General features: G+C 38.6%; 1 protein-coding gene across 2 annotated transcripts in view; it reads right to left on the bottom strand.

The window, feature by feature from the left end:
• The window catches only part of MEGF10 (multiple EGF like domains 10), a 173,354-nt gene that overhangs the window by 109,320 nt on the left and 44,035 nt on the right, over positions 1 to 19,999 (bottom strand). For both annotated transcript variants that reach the window (XM_028530034.2, XM_036020709.1), the window contains exons 2-4: positions 14,830 to 14,965; positions 7,888 to 7,989; positions 6,126 to 6,226 (exon numbers count right to left, since the gene is read on the bottom strand). In XM_028530034.2, the coding sequence (XP_028385835.1) occupies positions 6,126 to 6,226; positions 7,888 to 7,989; positions 14,830 to 14,945 (319 nt within the window). In that variant the 5' untranslated portion in view covers positions 14,946 to 14,965. The remainder of the gene's footprint in view (positions 1 to 6,125; positions 6,227 to 7,887; positions 7,990 to 14,829; positions 14,966 to 19,999) is intronic.

The following is a 19,999-nucleotide window of genomic DNA, read 5'->3' as shown; positions in this document are numbered from 1 at the left end:
AAATCCTGTCACAGGCTGCAACATGGATGAGGTTGAGGATATTACATTAAGTCCATCCTAAAAGGCCAAATACCACATGATTTCTAAAGCAGTTAAGATCCTAGAAATAGAAAGTAGAACCAAAAGGTGGTTGCCAAGGGCTGAGGGGAGGGCAGAGGGGGAATCCTGTGTGTCCACAGTTTCCGGTTTGAGAGATGAAAAAGTTCTAGAGCTCTGTTGCCCAATGACATGAGCATACTTAACACAACTAAACTGTACACCTAAAAATGACTAAGACGGTAAATTTAATGTCATGTATTTTTTACTAAAATCTAAAAATAAATAAATCACTTCACAAACAGAAGAGACCACCAAAATTTTATTTAAAAGTGAACTGAAAAACACAAGATGACAAAAATATTTGTTTAGAAGTTAACTATCTTTTAGTCTTGTGAATATTTTAATTTAATGTAGAAATGTGTAAGAATTAAAATATATAGTGTTTATAATTTTAGATTACAAAGATATTTGTAATATTTAAAAGAATGTGATTTATTATAATAAAAGGTTAGTCTTTTAATTTCATTTTTAAATGTGCAGTGAAGTAGTTAATTGGAATTTTTTAAGTTGCAATCTTACAAATACAGTATTACAACATTTAAAAGAACTTATTTTACCTTATTGATAAGTTGAACTTATTACATTTACAAGAAGTATTTAAGCACATAGGACAGTTTATCAGCCTGGAAGCTGGGTTACTTAAAATGAACATTGAAGTTACTAAATATACACATTCCATTTTTAAAATTTGATGGTGTTTATATCTCGAAAACATTAGTCAAAGGCCTCTTAATGTGTTTTTAAAAATTTGTGAGACTAATCAATGAAACACCTATAAGCTAAATTTAGCTTAAGAAACAATGAAGTTTTGGATTTATAACTTTAATAAGTCAAAAAGTAATTAGCACTACTAAAAAGCTATCAGAAAGAGAAATTAGGAAAAATTTCATTTATAATTTCATCAAAAAGAATAAAATACCTAAAAATAAACTGAACCAAGGAGATGAAAGACCTGTACACTGAAAACTATAAGATATTGATGAAAGAAATGAAATAAGACACAATTAAATGGAAAAATATTTCATGCCATGAATTGAAAGAATTAACATTGTTAAGATGTCCATACTACCCAAAGCTATCTGCAGATACAATGCAATGGTCATAAAAATTCCAATGGCATTTTTCACAGAAATAGAACACACAGTCCTAAAAGTTGTGTGGAATCACAAAAGATCCCCCTTAGTCAAAGCAATCTTGAGAAAAGAGAACAAGAGAGGCATCACACTTCCTGATTTCAAACTACATTTCAAAGCTATAGTAATCCAAGCAGAATGATACTGGCATAAAAGAAGACACATAGATCAATGGACCAGAATAAAGAGCCCAGAAATAATCCCATGTATATATGGTACAAGAAATGCTGTTGTGAAAACTGCACAGCCACTTTCAAAAGAATAAGACTTGATCCCTATCTTACACCATACACAAAAATCAACACAAAATGAATTAACAACTTGAATGTAAGACCTGAAATCATAAATCTTATAGAAAAAAACATGTGGTAAGCTCCTTGGCATCAATCTTGGCAATGATTTTTTGGATTTGACACAAAAAGGAAAGGCAACAAAAGCAAAAAACTAAACAAGTAGGATTCCATCAAACTAAAAAGCTTTTCTGTACAGCAAAGGAAATCACCAACAAAATGAAAAGGCTGTCTCCTAAAAAAAGAAAATATTTGCACATCATATATCTGATAAAGGGTTAATATCCAAAATATATAAATATCCAAGTTATATTTATATATAAAATATATATAAACACAACTTGATAGCAAAAAACAATCCAATTAAAAAGTGGGCAGAAAATTTGAATAAACATTTTTCCAAAGCATACATACAAATGACCAACAGGTACATGAAAAGGTACTCATTGTCACTAGTCATCAGGAGAATGCAAATCAAAACCATGATGAGATATCACCTCATGTTAGTTTGAATCTTTGTTCACTGTTTGTCAGAATATAAATTGATGTGGCCACTATGGAAAATCATACGGAGGTTCCTCAAAAAATTAGAAACAGAACTGCCATATGGTCCAGCAATTTCACTTCTGGATATTTATCTGAAGGAAATAAAAACACTAATTTGAAAAAGTATATCCAGCACCCCATGTTCACTGCAGCATTATTTACAAAACAGCCATGACATGGAAACAACATTAGTGTCCATCAGGGGATAAACAGGTAAAGAATATGTGAGATACACACACAAATGCACACAATGGAATACTACTTGGCCATAAAAAGAATGAAATTTTGCCATTTGTGACAACATGGATGGACCTTAAGGACATTATGTTAAGTGAAATAATTCAAACAGGGAAAGACAAATACCATATGATCTCACTTATATGTGGAATCTAAAACAAACAAATGAATAGCTGAACTCATAGATACTGAGAAAAGATTGCAGGTTACCAGATGGGGGCAGGTGAAATGGGTAGAATTGGTCAAAAGGTACAATATTCCAGTTATAAAATAAGTAAGTCCTGGGAATGTAATGTACACCATCTTTATTATAGTTAACATACTGTACTGTATATTTGAAAGTTGCTAAGAGAGTCAGTAATCTTAACAATTCTCATCACAAGAAAAAAAACTTGTAACTATGTGTGGCAATGGATGTTAACTAGGTTCCTTGTGGTGATCATTTTGCAATATATACACATATTGAATCATTATGTTCTATACCTAAAACTAATGAAATATTATATGTCAATTACATCTCAATTATAAAAACATGTATATACACAAACACATATATACAGATATGTACACATACTATATGCACATACAAATGTACATATATACACACATTAAAAACATTTCATTCCTCTGGGCATTTCTTCATTAGTACTTGAATTTCTCTAAATCAAAAGTAATGAAATACAAGATTAGGTAAGAATAGCAACCATGAAGAATGAGTGAACTTAAAAGTTTAATTTTATGAACAGGTTAAAACCTCATCAAGGAATCATAGGTATCTTCATGCCTAGTAATATTTTCTTTATGGAAAACATTTTAACCCATTCTTTTTTTAAGCCAGTTTCCTAAGAAAGGCTATTCCCTTCACCCTCCTTTTGGGTTCTTCCCACCTGATGGCATACATTTGTCTTCTGGACACAGAGCCACAGAGCCGTATGACTCAAGTGTGCTCTGTACAGCAGGAGCTTTTACACAGCCCGAGAGTTTAGCAGAAATGTATAGTCTTGGGAAAGATGAAGCGGGGGTGGAGGGGTACGTTTAAGATGGGACTTGGTCTCTGGAAGGAGCTACTACTTCCACCTAAGAGAAACTTTGTTCAAGTACAAGTTTTTCCATGAAAGCATCCTTTATTGCCTTCTAGGTAAACTGACTACTAAAAATTAAACAAAACATATAACTGGTTCCTGTGTCTAATTTATTGGTAACAAGAAACTGTTAAAAATAGTGACTGCGCTTTGTGCCTGGCAGCAAAACCTGGTTGAAAAAGAGATTATGAAAGCAGAACCAAGAATGGTATGTCCTCTTCTTCCTTCTCTGCCTACAAGGGTGCCTCACCAGCACCAGCTGTTCAGAACACGGATTGACTGGAGGCAATCCCAAGAACAAGGAAATGAGGGAAGCTTGACTGCTCCCTGGGTTAAGCTATGAAATCAAGACATCAGAGGGAAGATGCAAAACACCCTTAAAGAGACCGAAGAGCTCCCAGGCCTCTGAGGCTAGACAGTACCCTGATCAAATAGATTAATGTATTTGATTGCCAATATTAACAAGAGAAAAGTGTTTCAGTCTCCAGCCAAGAAGTCTTACAAAAAGGAGAGTGTTATGGACAAATGCCAGCAATATCCCTCAGAGCAGGAGGAAAACACCTTGCAACCTGTCTAGGGTAAGATAAAGAAATTTTTTTCCCGTTGTATTTTCAGATACAACAGAGCAGATGGAACTGCCCAGCATTCTGAGATGGGCTGCACTGCTGAAGAAGGAGACAGAGATGCTGGGCTGTGGGGGCGCTGAGACTCTGTCCGTCACTGGCCTTGCTTGGAGCCACGCTCCCCATCCCAGCTTGCCGGTAAAATCTAGCTTCCCACGTGCCAGATCTGCCTGAAGGCAAGCCCAAGCTCCTGGCTACATATGTATTTCCATGACCTGGGTAAGCAGAAATAAACCCTGGGAGAGAGAACTACTCGACCAGTATGCTGACCATTGTGCTTGTAAGTTTGAACACGTGCAAAGGCACCAACATAATGTTACCCTGCAGCCTCTGAGGAGTGGCTGCCCGGCCTGCCAGGCCAGCCCGGCCTCCCCGCTCTCCACTCTGTGTGCACTGAGACCTTTCCTTTGAAAATGTCCCCTCAGCCGGGGCCACAGAAACCAGCTCATGATTATCCTTGAAGGTGTTCATTATAAACACAGAATTTTCCTTACTAAGCATCATTTTAATCAAAGACATGCAAATTAAGAAAAAAAAAATTAGCCAAGAAAAAAACTGGCACAGGGTATAAACAAAAAAGCATTCTCATATACTGCTGGTTGGAGTATAAATTGGAAGCATACCACACATCTTAGAAATGTGCGTATGCCTTTAACCCAGCAATATTACTTCTAGGAATTTATCCTTACCTATTATGGATATGAGCAAAGATTTAACTATAGTAATATCTTCTAGACCAGTCAGTTCATAATAGGCAAAACTTGGAAGTCACAAATATTCAACAGGTGAAACTGGTTAGGTAAATATCTATAAAGCAATAACACTGACATTTGCAATATGTACAGAAGTACATTTACTGACCAGGACAGACAGTCACAATGCACTTTTATTTCCTTCTTTTTGTTTAGTTACATTTTCTAACTTTTTTCAGTGAACATTTATCATCATATATAGTCCTGGCTCTGAATAGAATCCAGGGGTTGGAAGGAAGGGAACACATACACTGATCCAAGCTGTGTATGTGTGTGTATGTGTGCTATGTGCCACTGAGTCAGCTCCAACTCCTGGCAACCCTATGAAGAAGTGACGTCCATGTCTGGTTCTCAGCAGCCCTGCTCAGCTCCTGTAGACTCATGCCTATGGTGTCTTTTTTGGAGTCAATCCATCTCATGTTTGGTTTTCCTCTTTTCCTGATGCCTTCTCTTTCAGAGGAGCCCCAAACAGGTATTAATGGCTTATCTGAGGTCACCCAGCTGAGTGGTGCTATTGCCCGGCTCTGCAGATTCTTAAACCCAGATGTGTCCAGTCATTTCTAGTGCCTTCAAATTAGAGCAGAGCCTTGTCTCTCTCTATGCTGCTAAACACAAAGTGTCTCGGCTCAGAAGCAAAGGTGCCCCTCTAGCTGTGTATTGAGCCAAGACATTTGAATGAAATCATTTTTAAGATCTCCCTTCTATGTGTCCTATGCACAATAGAAAGAAACTCCAATTGCAAACTGCATTCCACATGATAGTCTAGGATTTTCTAAAGCGTATGACAAAATATCAAACTTCTCTGTAGACATCTCAGAGTGGATTTGTGACATGGGGAGGGGAGGGAAGAGAGAAAGCAGCAATGAAAAAAGATCTACTTTGTGACCCAGATTTATAGTCATTCTCATTGTGAAAGCTCCCCTACTTTTAATAAGCCTCAGGATTGTATTCACCAGCAAAGAACACGCTGGCCTCTCAGGAGCTGACTCAGAGCTCTGGTCAGCCACTATGGGAAAATTCTCTCTGTTCTCCTCTGTGAACTAAATCTAATGACTCCTTGACCAATTTCCAGAGACATTTATTGAAGAACTGTGATTAACATTACTGCATCCGGCCTTGAACCATTCTTTTATAACATCTGTTTTCTCCTAAAGTGACATTCTTTTGGAGAATTTTAATAGGACAGAGGGACAGAGTTAATGCTTCCCTCCTCACACAGAGCAAGAAAGCAGCGGCCGAGAGTGAAAGGGAAAAACCCGAGACACCCCATCTCCCCGGGGCCTCCACCTCTGCTGCCATGAACAGATGCAAACCAGCAGGGGGAGAAATAAGTGAGCCTCAAAGGAGCGAAGGTCTTACTTACGGACACACATTTCCCTGCTTTCATAAAATCCAGGACAACACTGGGACTTGCGCCTGTACATCGTCTTCTCCCCGTGTCGGTAGGCTGTCCGGTAACTGATTCTGTATAGAGAGGAAAGCACACTGTTACCTCTTTTGACCTGCAATTTGATTAGAAACAACAAATTTACATTTTAATACAAAGAGCTATTCAATATAATAAAGGTATCAAAAGCAAAGTACTCCAAAATCATTAAGAAGAAACACGGACTATCTTTCTTGAGCAATATTATGCTAGCTCTTATCAATTTGCTAAGAATATATTAAGATTGCCCACTTAAGCCAACCTATACTTTATTTCAAGAGTTCTAGCCCTGGCTGGCATAGCTCAGTGGATTGAGCATGGGCTGCGAACCAAAGTGTCACAGGTTCGATTCCCAGTCAGGGTACATGCCTGGGTTGCAGGCCTTAGCCCCAACAACCGCACATTGATGTCTCTCTCTCTATCTCCCTCCCTTCCCTCTCTAAAAATAAATAAATAAAATCTTTAAAAAAAAGTTCCAAAGTTTTATGACTTCCCTATTTCACTAATTTTGTGATACCTTGAAAAGTACTGATTAAATAAGATATGTACTCATCATTCCCTTAGCATATGTTTTAAAGGAAGAATTCAGAGAATTCCTTCAAAACTCTATGCCATGCAATCTCATTCCGCCATAAAATGCAGGGAGGGGCAAAAGTAGGTCTGCAGTTGTCCATATGGAAAATGATACAATAATTAATAACTACAATACCAGAATAAAGTCTGTATTTCATGTACTTACAACTGTAAACTTCCTTTTGCCCCACCCTACAGAAGACTTACAGAGAAAAACCCTTAAATTTAACTAAAGCCTCATTCACTCACTGATTCATTTATACAAAACATGTTTAATAAGCACTACTATCTTTCAGGTACTGTTCTAGCCATCAGAGAAATAGCTCACAGTGAGAAAAAGAAAAGAAAAACATAAAGCCCACCCTCAAGGAACTTAATTCTACTGGGGAAGACAGACCTGAAGAATTTAATAGAGATACACATTAAACAAATAAATCTATCATATAATGATTGGTAATAGCTAAATAGTGAGGAAAATAAAGCCCAAGTAGAGGAATAGAAGGGAATGCTGGTTTAGACAGAGTGGTCAAGGAAATCTTGTCTGAAGAATGACATTGATCATAACATCATTTAGGGCAGTGTCAGTTGGCAGGTGCCGCACTAGCCCCATGGCTCATACTGTTGTAAGGACTTTACAAATGAAATTAAGGTAACACAGGTCACTCTACATTAACCTTAATATTTAATACATTGTTTTGTTTTCTGTTTTCACATTTATGGGAAATATATATAGCTTATTTTACTAAGTCGAAATTTAGCAAATTTAACTTAGTCTAAATTGAGTCAGATGTTCACGTAGAAATATATGCTGGGATACAAGTTTCTTGAGAGCTGGTGATGTCCACATTTAAGACTGTCTCTCCCAATTATGCACAGTGCAAAAGGTGGATGAATCCTTAACAGACAATGGTAACCAGTAGACACTTTCTCTGTAAGTTTCTTAAGAGCACAGGCAACCTTTTTGCTTTTCTATATCTCCTGTGATCTGCATCAAGGCTGGGACAACAGCAAGCACTCAGTAAGTACTCACTAGATGGATGCATACACCTGCTCAAGTATTTGATGACTCTGTTATCAACTCCTTCCCAGTTAGCCAAAGCCATAAACCTATCCGTGCTTTCATTACCTGTGCCGTGTACATTTAAACCAGTTCAGAATGTCGGTGCAGCTGGTGTAGTAAATTTGATCAAAGGGATGCGGGTATGACTCTTGCACAGTTACTGAGTAGCTGAAAAAAAGAGGGAAAGTAAGGAATCAGTATTTCTCTTTCTTACATTAATTACATACCATCTATATCAATTTGTTTTCCAATACATTTTCACTAACAATTCTTTCTTTTTCTCTTTTTTCATTGTTGTTCAAGTACAGTTCTCTCTGTTTTCCCCCTACCACTACCCCCCACCCCAGCCACCCCACCTTTCACCCTTGATCCTAACCCCCTTTGGCTTTGTCCATGTGTCCTTTATACCTGTTTCTTAATGACTCTTTCCCATCCCCCCAATTATCTCCTCCCACCTCCTCTCTGGCAGCTTCTTATTAAAGTAAAACCATGCACTCCTATTGGCCTAAGAATGTGGGTGAAAAACACCCATAAAATATAAAGAACTTTCAATGTTCAATGCCACCCTTCTCCATTGTAAAGCAGTCATTACATGCTCAAAGCTTTGAATTCCTACCTATAGGCAAATCTAAAGAATCCTCCTTTCCAAACAGTTTTTCTTTTCTTTAACATTCTTTTAAAGATTTCCACTAAAATCTTTAGTTCACACTAACAAATAAAATGAGCCACAATCACGAATTCACTGGCTACAAATCAATAGCCTAAGTTTATTAAAAGGAACTATCAACTAGAGAAAGTATGGAAATAATGAGGTCAAAATTTCAGCACGAAGAATTCAGGTAAGACATAGGGCAGAACCTCCTCATTTGAAAAGCTATGTGGTACAGGCCTCACAAAGAGTGGACCTCCTTTCCCCAGCCGGTCTGTTAGTCACTACATACTTAGCCAGCTGGTCTGTTAGTCTGTAGGCTTCAACAGGACATCGGTGAAATAATCATACAATCAGGGGTGTCCAACCTGTGGCCCACGGGCCTCATGCGGCTCCAGATGGCCATAATGTGGCCCAACACTAGATTGTAAATTTACTTAAAACATTATGAGATTTTTGTTTTGTAATTATGTGTCACAATGTATTTAATGTGTGGCCCAAGACAATGCTTCTTCTTACAGTGTGGCCCAGAGACGCCAAAAGGTTGGACACCCCTGAGTCACTTTTGAGTTCACCCTTTGGGGCATTGCAACTTGATTTCTAGGTAAATTTAGGGATCCTCCCCACATCTTTGGCAGATGTAATAGGCCCTATTGAAAAGATCACTGGATTAGAAGCAGTCAGGGTTGTATTTCTGACCAGACACTGAAAAACTGGATGCCCTTTAGAAGGTAACCTCACTTCCCTGGGTTTTATGATCACATCTTAAGACCAGGGGGTCCAAGGTGATCTTGAAGATCCCTTCCCACTCAGCTTTCTGATTTTCTACCACACATTTTAGATGACTATTCTCTTCTACTCTAGTCAATGACACCTGCTGTTACCTGCAAGAACAGGTTCAGAAAAGCATGGAGTATATATGCAATTGCCTACATCTGCAATACAACTCCTTTTGGGTAAAGCAAGAGATCTCCATTAAAATATAAATGTTCTTGGAATGAAATTTCACATTAAGCTATTAATATTTTCCTCAGACCCCTAGAAGTGTCCTCAGGTTTGGTTGATGTAAACTCTGGGACTTCCTTGCCACATTTTTGTCCTTCCCAAATTTTGAGGCCTGCCTCGTTATTTCTCCATTCCATTTCAGGTGAAGAACACAGCCAATGAACATCCTTTGTGCATGAACTGTTGTAGAGGTAAGTGTGGTCCTACGTTACCCATGAGCAAACAGAGCAACTTTCCACATGTGCTACTGGAATAAGAAACCACTCTAAATTAACACCAGTTGGGGAAAAAATGCACTCGAGTGAGCTCTACAGTACTAATTTAGCTTAACTAAATTACTTCGTTGGAACTAGGCCTGATGCAGTTTTCCTAAAATTTCAAAGGGCATGGTATGTTGTTAAGGTCTGAATGCCTTAGAGCAAAAGTGATCATCAGCAAATAATCCTGGCCAGGCACATCCTATTTGATGTGGATGGGGGCACTGATTCTATAAGCAAACATGAAAAATATTTTCACTGACTTCTAGCAGCTTAGAAGAGGGCTTAAATAAGAGTACATTGTAAAGTACAGGAATTTCCTCTTCTTGCCAGCTGCCGCTCACCAACAGTATGCATTTGCAGGATGCTTCTCTGGTTTGAGGATATAAAAAGCTCTTTCCTATAAAAGGATAATCAAACCATTTAGGATTCCAATTCAATAAACATTTATTGAACAAATTCTATGCAATTCCTGCTCTCAAAGAGTTCCCAAGAAAAGCTAGCCTGTAAATACTAAAAATAATGTGATACAGCATGAATGTGATACAGGCAGTTTGGGGAAAACAGGAGTATAAAATTCACTATGTCTCGAGCATTTCTCTTCAATCTTGACTCTTTGCATTAGAATTACTCAGAGGTTCAAACTCAATTCAGAACTGACTGAATCTGAATTACTTTTCAGTTGGTCAGAAACTGAGGCTTCCACCTAAGTTTACAGGAGAAGAGTTTTAAGCTCTGATGACCCAAAGTTCTTATTATTCTTTCTGTTTTTTAAAATAAATTTTTCTTTTCTATACAATCTTTCTCTCTTTTTTCATTTTCAGTGGTATTATAATAACACTACAAGATTTCAAAAATAAATTTTAAAAAAGAGAGATGAGAGAATTCTGTAACTCCTTATAGCGCCATCAATAACATTTTGCTGTACTTCTTTTAGTTTTAGTTTAGTTTTTTTCTTCTCATATTCTTATAATCATGCTGTGTATCTGATTTTGAAACCCACTTTTTAAACTTAACAATACATATTTCATAAACATTTTTCTATGTTAGTAAACAGTCTTCAAATTTTGACTGTCAAATACTCCCTAAGTGACTCCACCTGATTCACTCAATCAATACCCACCTACTGTTATACAATTAAGTTGTCACTTTTCTAGGGGCTGTTTTCTGGAAGCTGTGTGCTCATACCATGAAGGGAAACATCCTCAATATTTGGCCCACCCCCTCCAGTCTTTATCATGGCTGCTCTGGCCAATGCCTGGGCCGCTGTTTGAAATTAAATAGCACCTTTGCTAACAGTCCACATCTTCACATTCATCAACAGCTGCTCCAAAAGTCAGAGTGGGATTGTCTAGCCCAGGGATTTTCAACTGGCGTGTCGCAAGAATTTTTAAAAACATGGAATGCCTGACTATTTAGTCAAGCGCCCTGATCTCTTTTCCCGTAAACTGTCAAATTAAAAAATGATAAGAACTGACATAACCATAGTCAGCCAGTGTGAATGAATCAACACTATACCTACTTTTTTTTATCAGATCAGCAGAAAATAAGATATTTTTGGTATGCCCCAGAATTTTAGTCATTAGTTTATGTGTGCCATGAGATGAAAAATGCTGAAAATTGCTGGTCTATTCTAATCCCATTCTCACCACAAACACTGAGCCCCCAGTGCTAGTGGGCAGTCTAGAGACGGCACTAACGTCACCACCCCAGACACCCTTCTGCCTGCCCATCTCCTCTCAAAAGTTACCAGAAGATCTGAAGCTTCTAAAGCAGAGAGTGAGTGGCAAGTTGTGGTATAAAAGGAATCTGATCTCAGTTTTGCACTATTTGAAGTATCCAGATGCAAAACCCTTTATCTCCTTGTTTGTTTAATCTTCTCAACACACTGAAAACATTTCATCACTGTGATTTTAACCTGTTAAGTATTATCCGGGGAGAAGCCCTAGCAAAATAATTTAAGGTCAAAGAACAGGAGGAAATCAGCCATCATCACTTGGACAGATTCCAAAGTGGTTAATTACATTTTATCTGCTTAAATTATCCTGTTACTTTAATCAGGTATGGTAATGATCATCATTTCTTATCTCTGCTTGCTGCAGGGCTGCTGCTTCCATTACTGCCAGGTCTGTGCTCCACCCCCAAGGGGCTGGTTGGGCAAAGAATGGCTTCTCCTCCTCTGTGTCTTCTTTAGAAGAAACCCCAGTAGATGAAAGAACTTAAAATCACAGTACGAGGAAAGAGGATGGAGAGAAGAGGCAGAATGATTCATGAAATTATTCACTTTCCAAAAGGATGCTGTGCAGAATTCCTTTAATAACATGCACCCCTGTGTACTTTAAATGAATTAATTGTCCTTAATTTCATTTTATGTGCAACTTCTGAGAATCAGAATTGCAACATTAAAATGAGGCATACTTTCACTTGAACATAAATCACTCAGTAGGACGGGGGTGGGGCCTGAGACCTGAATTTCCCACAAGCTCCCACATGATGCTCACACTGCAATCCCACACACCACAGGAGGAGAAGCGAGTCTCCAGGTGACCCCATGGCCCAGAACCATTGGGGACAGGTGGGTTTCAGTATGAGGGAAGCCCACACTGAGCCCTCTTCAGCCCTCCCACCAAGGCTTTTGTCCCTGAAGCTAATCATCCTCTCCCCATTTCATTTCAAGCCCATTTTAGTTTTTGAAAATACACAGGAACCTGTCATCTGCACCCTTATTTGATCATTTTCATTCATGCTCTGTTCTGCACGCTTGTCAAAGTAATTCCACTTTGTTTTACCTTTCTTCAAAGAATCATTATCTAGCCTTGTAACAGAAATCTATCAATAAGAAGGTTGTAGCTGCCTATCCTTCCTTCCAGCAGCCCATATAATGTAGAAAAAATATAGTCGGGAAAAATATCTATCATTTCTCTATTTTTTTCATGGTCAATTCCCTGCCTCATTAGTGGACATTTTAGAGGTTACTCTAATTACTTGTGCAACAGTGGAATTACATTACATTTAAAAATGAATGTGCCCCTTGTCTATCTCTCTTTGCCCTCCCCAGCGGATGTTCATATTAGTCATTCTGTTTCCTATTAGGAGGTGAAAGCTCACTCAACAGTTATTTACTGAGCACATGCCATATACGAGGCAGTGTTTTAGACATGCAGAATAGTCAGTGGTGAATGAAACAATGCAAGTAAGTGTTGGCAAATTTGGTCAAATACTGAGCAAGGAATCAGGACAAAATGTGTACACTGGAGTGGGTGCTAGATTATTTGAAGTCTTACTCTCTTCTCTTCATAGCCTCTCCCTCAGAGAGTTCATCTGTTCACATCTTATCATGATCCCAGATCTACATTCTCAAACACTTCCAGGCCCCTATTTCAGATTAATTTTACAAACACAGCAGGGCAAACCACACCAATCTCTTCCCTCTCAAAGCAACTCTCTTCCTTTTATTTTTCCATATGTGCAATGACACCTCCACTCTCTCACACAGCAGGTTCTAAATCTCAGATTCTTCTGCCTCCTTCACATCCTATCATCAGTATCTCACAAAGATCTATTGACTTTTATTTCACTGTATCTCACAAATTCATTTTTCCTCCCATTCCAAAGCTATTATCCTGCAAGAAGTTCAACCACCAGTGGACTCTCCCTTTTCTAAATTTGCTGAGTACCCATTCATGTATTAATTGATTCATTTTTATTACTTTAATAAATATGTACTTTGTTGGTGAAATGTTTTATGAAAGGTGCTATGGTGATTGTAAAGATAATAAATAGGAGGTCCCTCCTCTAAAATTCTATATAATATAGTTAATACCACAAATATATAGAACTCTTTTACATATACATATCTCTTCTACAGCTTAAAGTTTCATAGTGATATATAACTTCATTGATAGCTCAGGGAAATACATTTTTGTTATCCCAGTTGTAATACTGCCAGTGGAGATGGGAACAAGCCCTCATTGAAAAGTAATGCTGTGAGTGAGGAACCAGGGTGCCCCTCGAATAACAGAGCTGCTGCGCTTGAAAGAAAGGCTCTGAGCTTTGGGCGTCCTACTGGTGAGTGACAACAGTGATGAGAATGCGTGCTCTGTGGGGTAGTGATCACGGTGCTGATGGTGACAGGAAAAAGAGACCAAAAGTTTGATGTCATTATGCTTACACATATTAAAAACATATATTACTCTCTAGTACTTGATGCCTCCTGTTTGCTTGAAAAACTCACATTTGCCATGTTATTTTCAGATAAAGATACTTTCTTAGCAATACAAGCAGCACATCAGAGCAGAGTAGGCTGTGTATGACTGTACTGCACTCTCATGGGGTTTGTGCTATTTTTGTGTTCCAGAAGGGACTGTAAGATCTCCGAGAATGGCTTAGTTTCTGTACTTCCTCTATGTTTCCTACTGTAGATGGCCCCGATCTGGACATTACCTCATCTGCTCTTGTATAATCGTTTGAATCTTGCCACCCTCCAGTACTGCACTGGCTCTAGTTTTGCTGGGCACAGTCCCTAGGGGTCTGCACAGCTCTGGCTTCAAGCCGCCTCCCATTCTCAGAACCCTTCCCAATTTCTGTCCCCACTCATCTCAGTTCTTCAAGAACATCTCAGGTGACACTGCCTCCATGGAGCTTTGCTAGTGCTTCCAGACATCATGTGTCCTTTGCAGGCCACCTACAGCACAATTTTTTTTCATGCCATACATCTCAAGTACATTATTACATACTCCCTTCCACTGCTAACTCATTGGTTCCCATACAGAAGTTCAACTTCCCCAAATTATTGCAAATAGACTCAGAGCAGGGAGAGGCCCAGAGGGAGCTTATTTTACATGAGCTCTTCTTGTTTCCCCTGAATCTTACAATTGCACCTGTGTAAGGATCAATATATCAAGTTTTATTCACATAATATATATTCTATAAGACCAAGGTGAATAATACTGTCTGAGTTATTAGGCATAGCTAATGATTTTTAATAAAAGTAATTTTACAATCTGTAGAATTCTAATTTCCATATAAAAATGATAAGGACAATATATAAAGGCATTTATCAGAAATTAGTTCTATGATTACTTTCAGAACCATTACCTTTCCCAGTGGCTACACACATTGGGGTCTTCGAGATTCAGAGGTGACGCTGTCCTTACCCAGTGGCATAACAACAAACAGACAAAGCCCAGGCATGTGTTCAAAGAAATAACCATTTTTTTTCCTGAAGAATAACCTACAAGAAAAAAGATCCAAATCAGAAATTCATTAAAATGACCCACACAGAATTCCTTTCAGTAGAGCAACCCTTCGGTACCAGTTGTCACCAGGGCTGAACACGCATAACAAGCCATGTATTCAAGCAGACGCAGCACCAGATTTCATGGTCCAGGGGAGAGAGGTATTTCTTATGTTGTGCAGGGTGGCCACCGTTTTGTAAATTACTAAAATGTGCACATCATCATTAATTGCTACCACAACCAAAGCCCTTCTCATCCACGCCAGCTAACATGAAAGGACTCTACCCGGACAACTCAAAGCAACACAGCCTTCCAGATTCTCTCACCAGGCATATTTCCCTTCTGGAAGAAGAGGGCTCAGAGAGGAATCTGGCCTCATTTGTCCCAGAGCATCAATGATGAAACAGAAGCTCCATTGACTCAAGAGAGAAGCACCTCAGGCTCAAACAGAGATTCATTCAATAATTCATTCAATGCGCGCTGAATATCTACTCTATCCTCAGCACTGTGCACACACCGGACATAAAATACAGATCTAGTTCCTGTCCCTACCCTTTAAGATGTTTATAATTTAATAATCATGACATATATTTCTTATGTTTAGTGCTTCAGTTTTCCCATCTGCTGAATAGAAACAAAACCAGCTATTTCACAGAGGTTTTTATATGGATGTACTGGGGGGAAAAAGCATAAAGCTGTTTGGAGGTCAGTGTTAGAGAAAATGAGCCTGGTATGATTTAGAGGAAGAGATACCCTAATAGAAAAACAAATAGCGACATGGCATTTTTGCAAAACAAGCCAGTGAAGAAGATAAAAGAGGGAGGAGAACATTCCACAGAGAGGGGCTGAAGGTGAGGAGGGTCAGGCACACTTAGGGAGTTAACTTACTTCAGTGGGAGAAAGAGGCAGTGGGCATATCACAAGTTTTCTATGCTATTGCAAAGAAGGTGAACTGCACCCATGGATAGGGGAGAGCTAGTAAAAGGTGCAGAGGTACATCAGAAAGGTCACTCTGGCTGCAGGGGAGAGTGGCCTGAAGGAGGAGACTATTAGAGGACGATCAGGAAAGACAGGACTGCAGGGTGAACCAAGGAAGCAGCATTGGGATTGCAGGGAACTGAATGAATCTGGGACATTTTTACAAAGTAGAATCAATAGGGCTTGGTGACTAAATACGGGAGTGAAAGAGAGAGAAGGGACTTCTGGTATAGTCCTTTGCATAGAGGTGGGCCCCCACTGAGAGGGGAAGCCCAGAAGCTCTCCTCTTCTGGGGGATAAGCTTTAGTTCAGTTTTAGGTATGTCAAGTTCGAAGTTCCTGTGAGATATTCAAATGGAGTCACCGCAGGCACTTATCAAAACCTAGCACGTGCCAGGCCACCCCCAGCGTGTCACAGCTGTGACGGCATGTGCCTGGGGATCACACCCGTCTCTTCACCACCAGGGACAGGAAGAAGGAGAAGTTTGTAAAACTATGTAAAATGATGTTATATAATCATTATACAAATGGACCTGGAATTACAAACAGCTGATCCATTTACTAATTAAAAAGAAACTAAGCAATAACTAAAGCTGAGTAAATAATTAAAATTAACCTGCCTGTTGGTATACCAGTGAAACCAACCTCATCAGGCCTGATTACGTGACCCAAGCAGTTATTCTCTGAGTGACGGCTGCATTTTTAGATGTTACCCGAACATTCCACACCATGAAGTTATCAGCCTTTAGTATTTCAGAACCAAATTTATTAAAAAATAAACTTGTGGTTTAAAAGGGTAGGTTTATCTGAAAACAAACACATAAACAACAGTGCCAACAAAAACCTAACCTTAGGAAATAGTTTATCCTTCAAATTCGAGAGAATAGATGACATGAAGAAGTATTAAATTCTTCAAAATCAAGATTGCTTATAGGGACAAATACATTTAAGTATATTATGACAAGTTGCTTATATCTAACCCCACAAAGGCTAAACCCACAGAAAATGTTTAATTGGAAAAAAGAAAAAACATACCACTAATTTGTAAAATAATTAAAAGATGATGTAAACTACTGTGAGAGATTATGAAATTTTTAGAGGGGGTTTCAATCACCATGACATAATTCCAACATGTAGATCATAAACGGGTAGCGAAAACATGGCTTGTAAATTAATTCAAGCTATTGACGCTTCTCACAGGCTAACCATCATGCAGCTATAAAATCTGAGGCTTAATGTTATATAACTAAAGCTATTCCACTTAATAGGAGTGAATAAAAAGTAATGATGACAATAAACAGCTAACATTTCCTGACTGATTGCTGAGTTCCAGACCCAGTGCTGAACATTTTATTTGATTTATCTGTTTAATCCTCACAGTAATGTACCTAAGAAGTAGGTATTTTTATTTCCTCATTTCATAGTTGAAGATGTGTAAATATACTGCTTGTGCTTTCCTCATCCATCAAAATAAGAAAACCTTTAATACATTTGATTTTAACAAATAAGTTTGGCAAACACCTCTCTGCCTCATGGCTTTATCTTTGTCGGGATAAGTATTTCATTTCAATGAAGTGTGAAATGTGTATATTAACTTTCCTTCTTTCCTCAAAGACAAAACGAGGGCTGGTCAGCAGTAATCGGCCATCCACTCACAAACAATTGGCCCAAATTGAAAAGTTTATACCCTGAGTCACCATCTCAGATTCAAACCATCCATTTTCCAATTAGAAGTGTTTAGTCTGCAAAGTTAGAAAATGCTGCAAGCAATGAATCAAACTGCCAGGGGGAAAAAACAGGCCCTAGTGCTCTCTTTTCATGTAAAAACTGTAATACTGATCTTTGGTTTCCCGTCTTGCTTTGCACTTGATGTGGGGCTGTCTGATGGCTTGAACTTCTCTAAGGCAATAATGAGGTGGGGGAGGGCGGGGAAGCAGAATTTAGTCACCTCATTGCTTTTGTAATTCAGCATACGGAAAAATCAAACTGCATTGCAAAGTGACTGGCTGCGCTCATGAAAAGGAAAATATCAGTACATTTAAAAATATATATGTGCTCCACTTGTTTTCTTATTCCCAAAACATTTTCCAAATCAAAATCAGAAATCAACTGAGTTCTAGAATAATATACATTCAGGTGTAAAATGTCAAAAGCAAAAGGAATTGCTAGAGCAAGAGGCTCAGATCATGCAAACTCAAAAACAAGTCGAGAAAATAACTCAAATGTTATGCAGGGGGTGGGAGGAGCAGACAATCTGTTGCAACGCCACTGCACCGCAGAGAACTACAGACGGGCAGCCCTGCACTCGTTCAGAAACACGGACGGTCTTTTCTTTGGCTCCAGCTGGTTAATAAAGGCACTGATAAATAATCCAAATAATAAGTAGATAGGGCATTACATATATTCTTTCCCTATCTTATTCGTTTTCTTCTACAGGTTTCCATGAGTAAATGTGGGTATCTTTTTTCCTTTATGTCAACTCTGAAGGAAGAAAGTTCGATACATTTTTCTTCTTCGTTTCTCTCGTTTAAGCTGTGTCATCGTGTCTCACGCTATAATCTTCCGCTCTGGAATGCAACCGAAAATGAAATACTGTCTTCAGAAAATTGCATTATTTCTATTGAAAAATAAAGGTAAGACTGTGGGGATTTACTTTATTGAAACAGACAGTTTGAAAATATTCAAAACTCTAAATTGGGTGTTAATCTACTCCACCCACACAGTCTTTGGTCTTCAGATAACTTTCTTTACGGTTCCATTTAACCACATTTAAAATGTAAAAAAAATAAAGTCATTTGCATGAACCCCCTACTGCCAAACTTGATTGCATTCTATATCATTTACTTAATTATTATGGGAAAATCAAAACAGAAAATCAGTACAACTGATTAGCATTGCTAAAGTGCTCCTATTAGAGAGAGGGAACAGCAGGCAGAGTTAACTCTTGCTGCCTATGAGGAAGTCAGGCTTTGCTTCTGCTACCACAGAAACCTCAGTAATAATCAGGTTGAATAAGACTCTTAGACAATGCACGAGTCCTGAGTTCTGATGACAGGGAGTCATTTCTCTATCAGGGCATTGGGGAGAAATGGATAATGGGGTGCTGACTAGCTAATTTATTTTTGCAGCAACAGAGGGATAAGTGATTCCAGACGATGCACTCTAGCTCTAAAATCAATTTCCTTCCTAGCATCATTAAGGGCACACAGAGAAATAACTTGGGTGCCCTCACCCAGCTTTTTTCTCAAGCTCATTTCCCTAAAATCCTCACACAGTTCTCCAGATGAAACCTAATCTCTTGATTAAGAATAGCCATATTTCCAAAATTAACCCACCCCCACCCCGGGGTACCAAGGGCCACCTATTTTCACTGTACTTTTGTTATCTGCAAAGGATGTTCTAGCTTTTCTCTGATGTACTCAGAAAGGCTGCCCAGGTGGGTCAGAACCTGGTGTGCTGTGTTCTTCCTGCAGCTTTGAGCCTGGGAATAGAGTATTAGATAACAATTTTAACAGAGTACTAAAGATGTCAAAAGAGTAACACTTGCTGCTTGCCCTGAGGAAAGCCCAGCGGGGGACTCCCCTGGAAATACTACTTTGCTGATAAAAAGAAATCCTTGAGGCACTGATTTCTGTTTTCACCATCCAAAGCCAGGTATTCTAATAGCTCGTTCCTTTTCCCAAGCATATGTTCATCTGGAGCAGCACAAGGGTTATATATACTTTTTGTCAGGGGAGGGGAAGGGGGCTCATGTCCTTATGCAGACATCAAATATCACAGCAAAGATATTCTTCTAAGGAAAATTAAATCATGTTGTAATGGCAGTCCCTTACCTACCTTGGAAGCTTCTAAGAATATAAGTTGGATGAGTGCAGCTATTAACATTAATTTTAAAAATTCTCAAATCCTATTTTATAAATTTATAATGGTTCCATAAACAACCAAAAAAATCCCTAGATATTAGCATGAAGTGAGTGTTTAGTAATAGTTCTGGCACTTCACATCAAGCAAACCTCGGCAAAGCCCCGAGGATGCCCGGCACTGAGCTACCCC

This window comes from Phyllostomus discolor, chromosome 3, assembly GCF_004126475.2.
Source record: "Phyllostomus discolor isolate MPI-MPIP mPhyDis1 chromosome 3, mPhyDis1.pri.v3, whole genome shotgun sequence".
In the NCBI taxonomy this organism is placed as follows: Eukaryota; Metazoa; Chordata; class Mammalia; order Chiroptera; family Phyllostomidae; genus Phyllostomus; species Phyllostomus discolor.
Note: the sequence above shows the minus strand (reverse complement) of the source record. Positions and strands in the feature narration are given on the sequence as shown.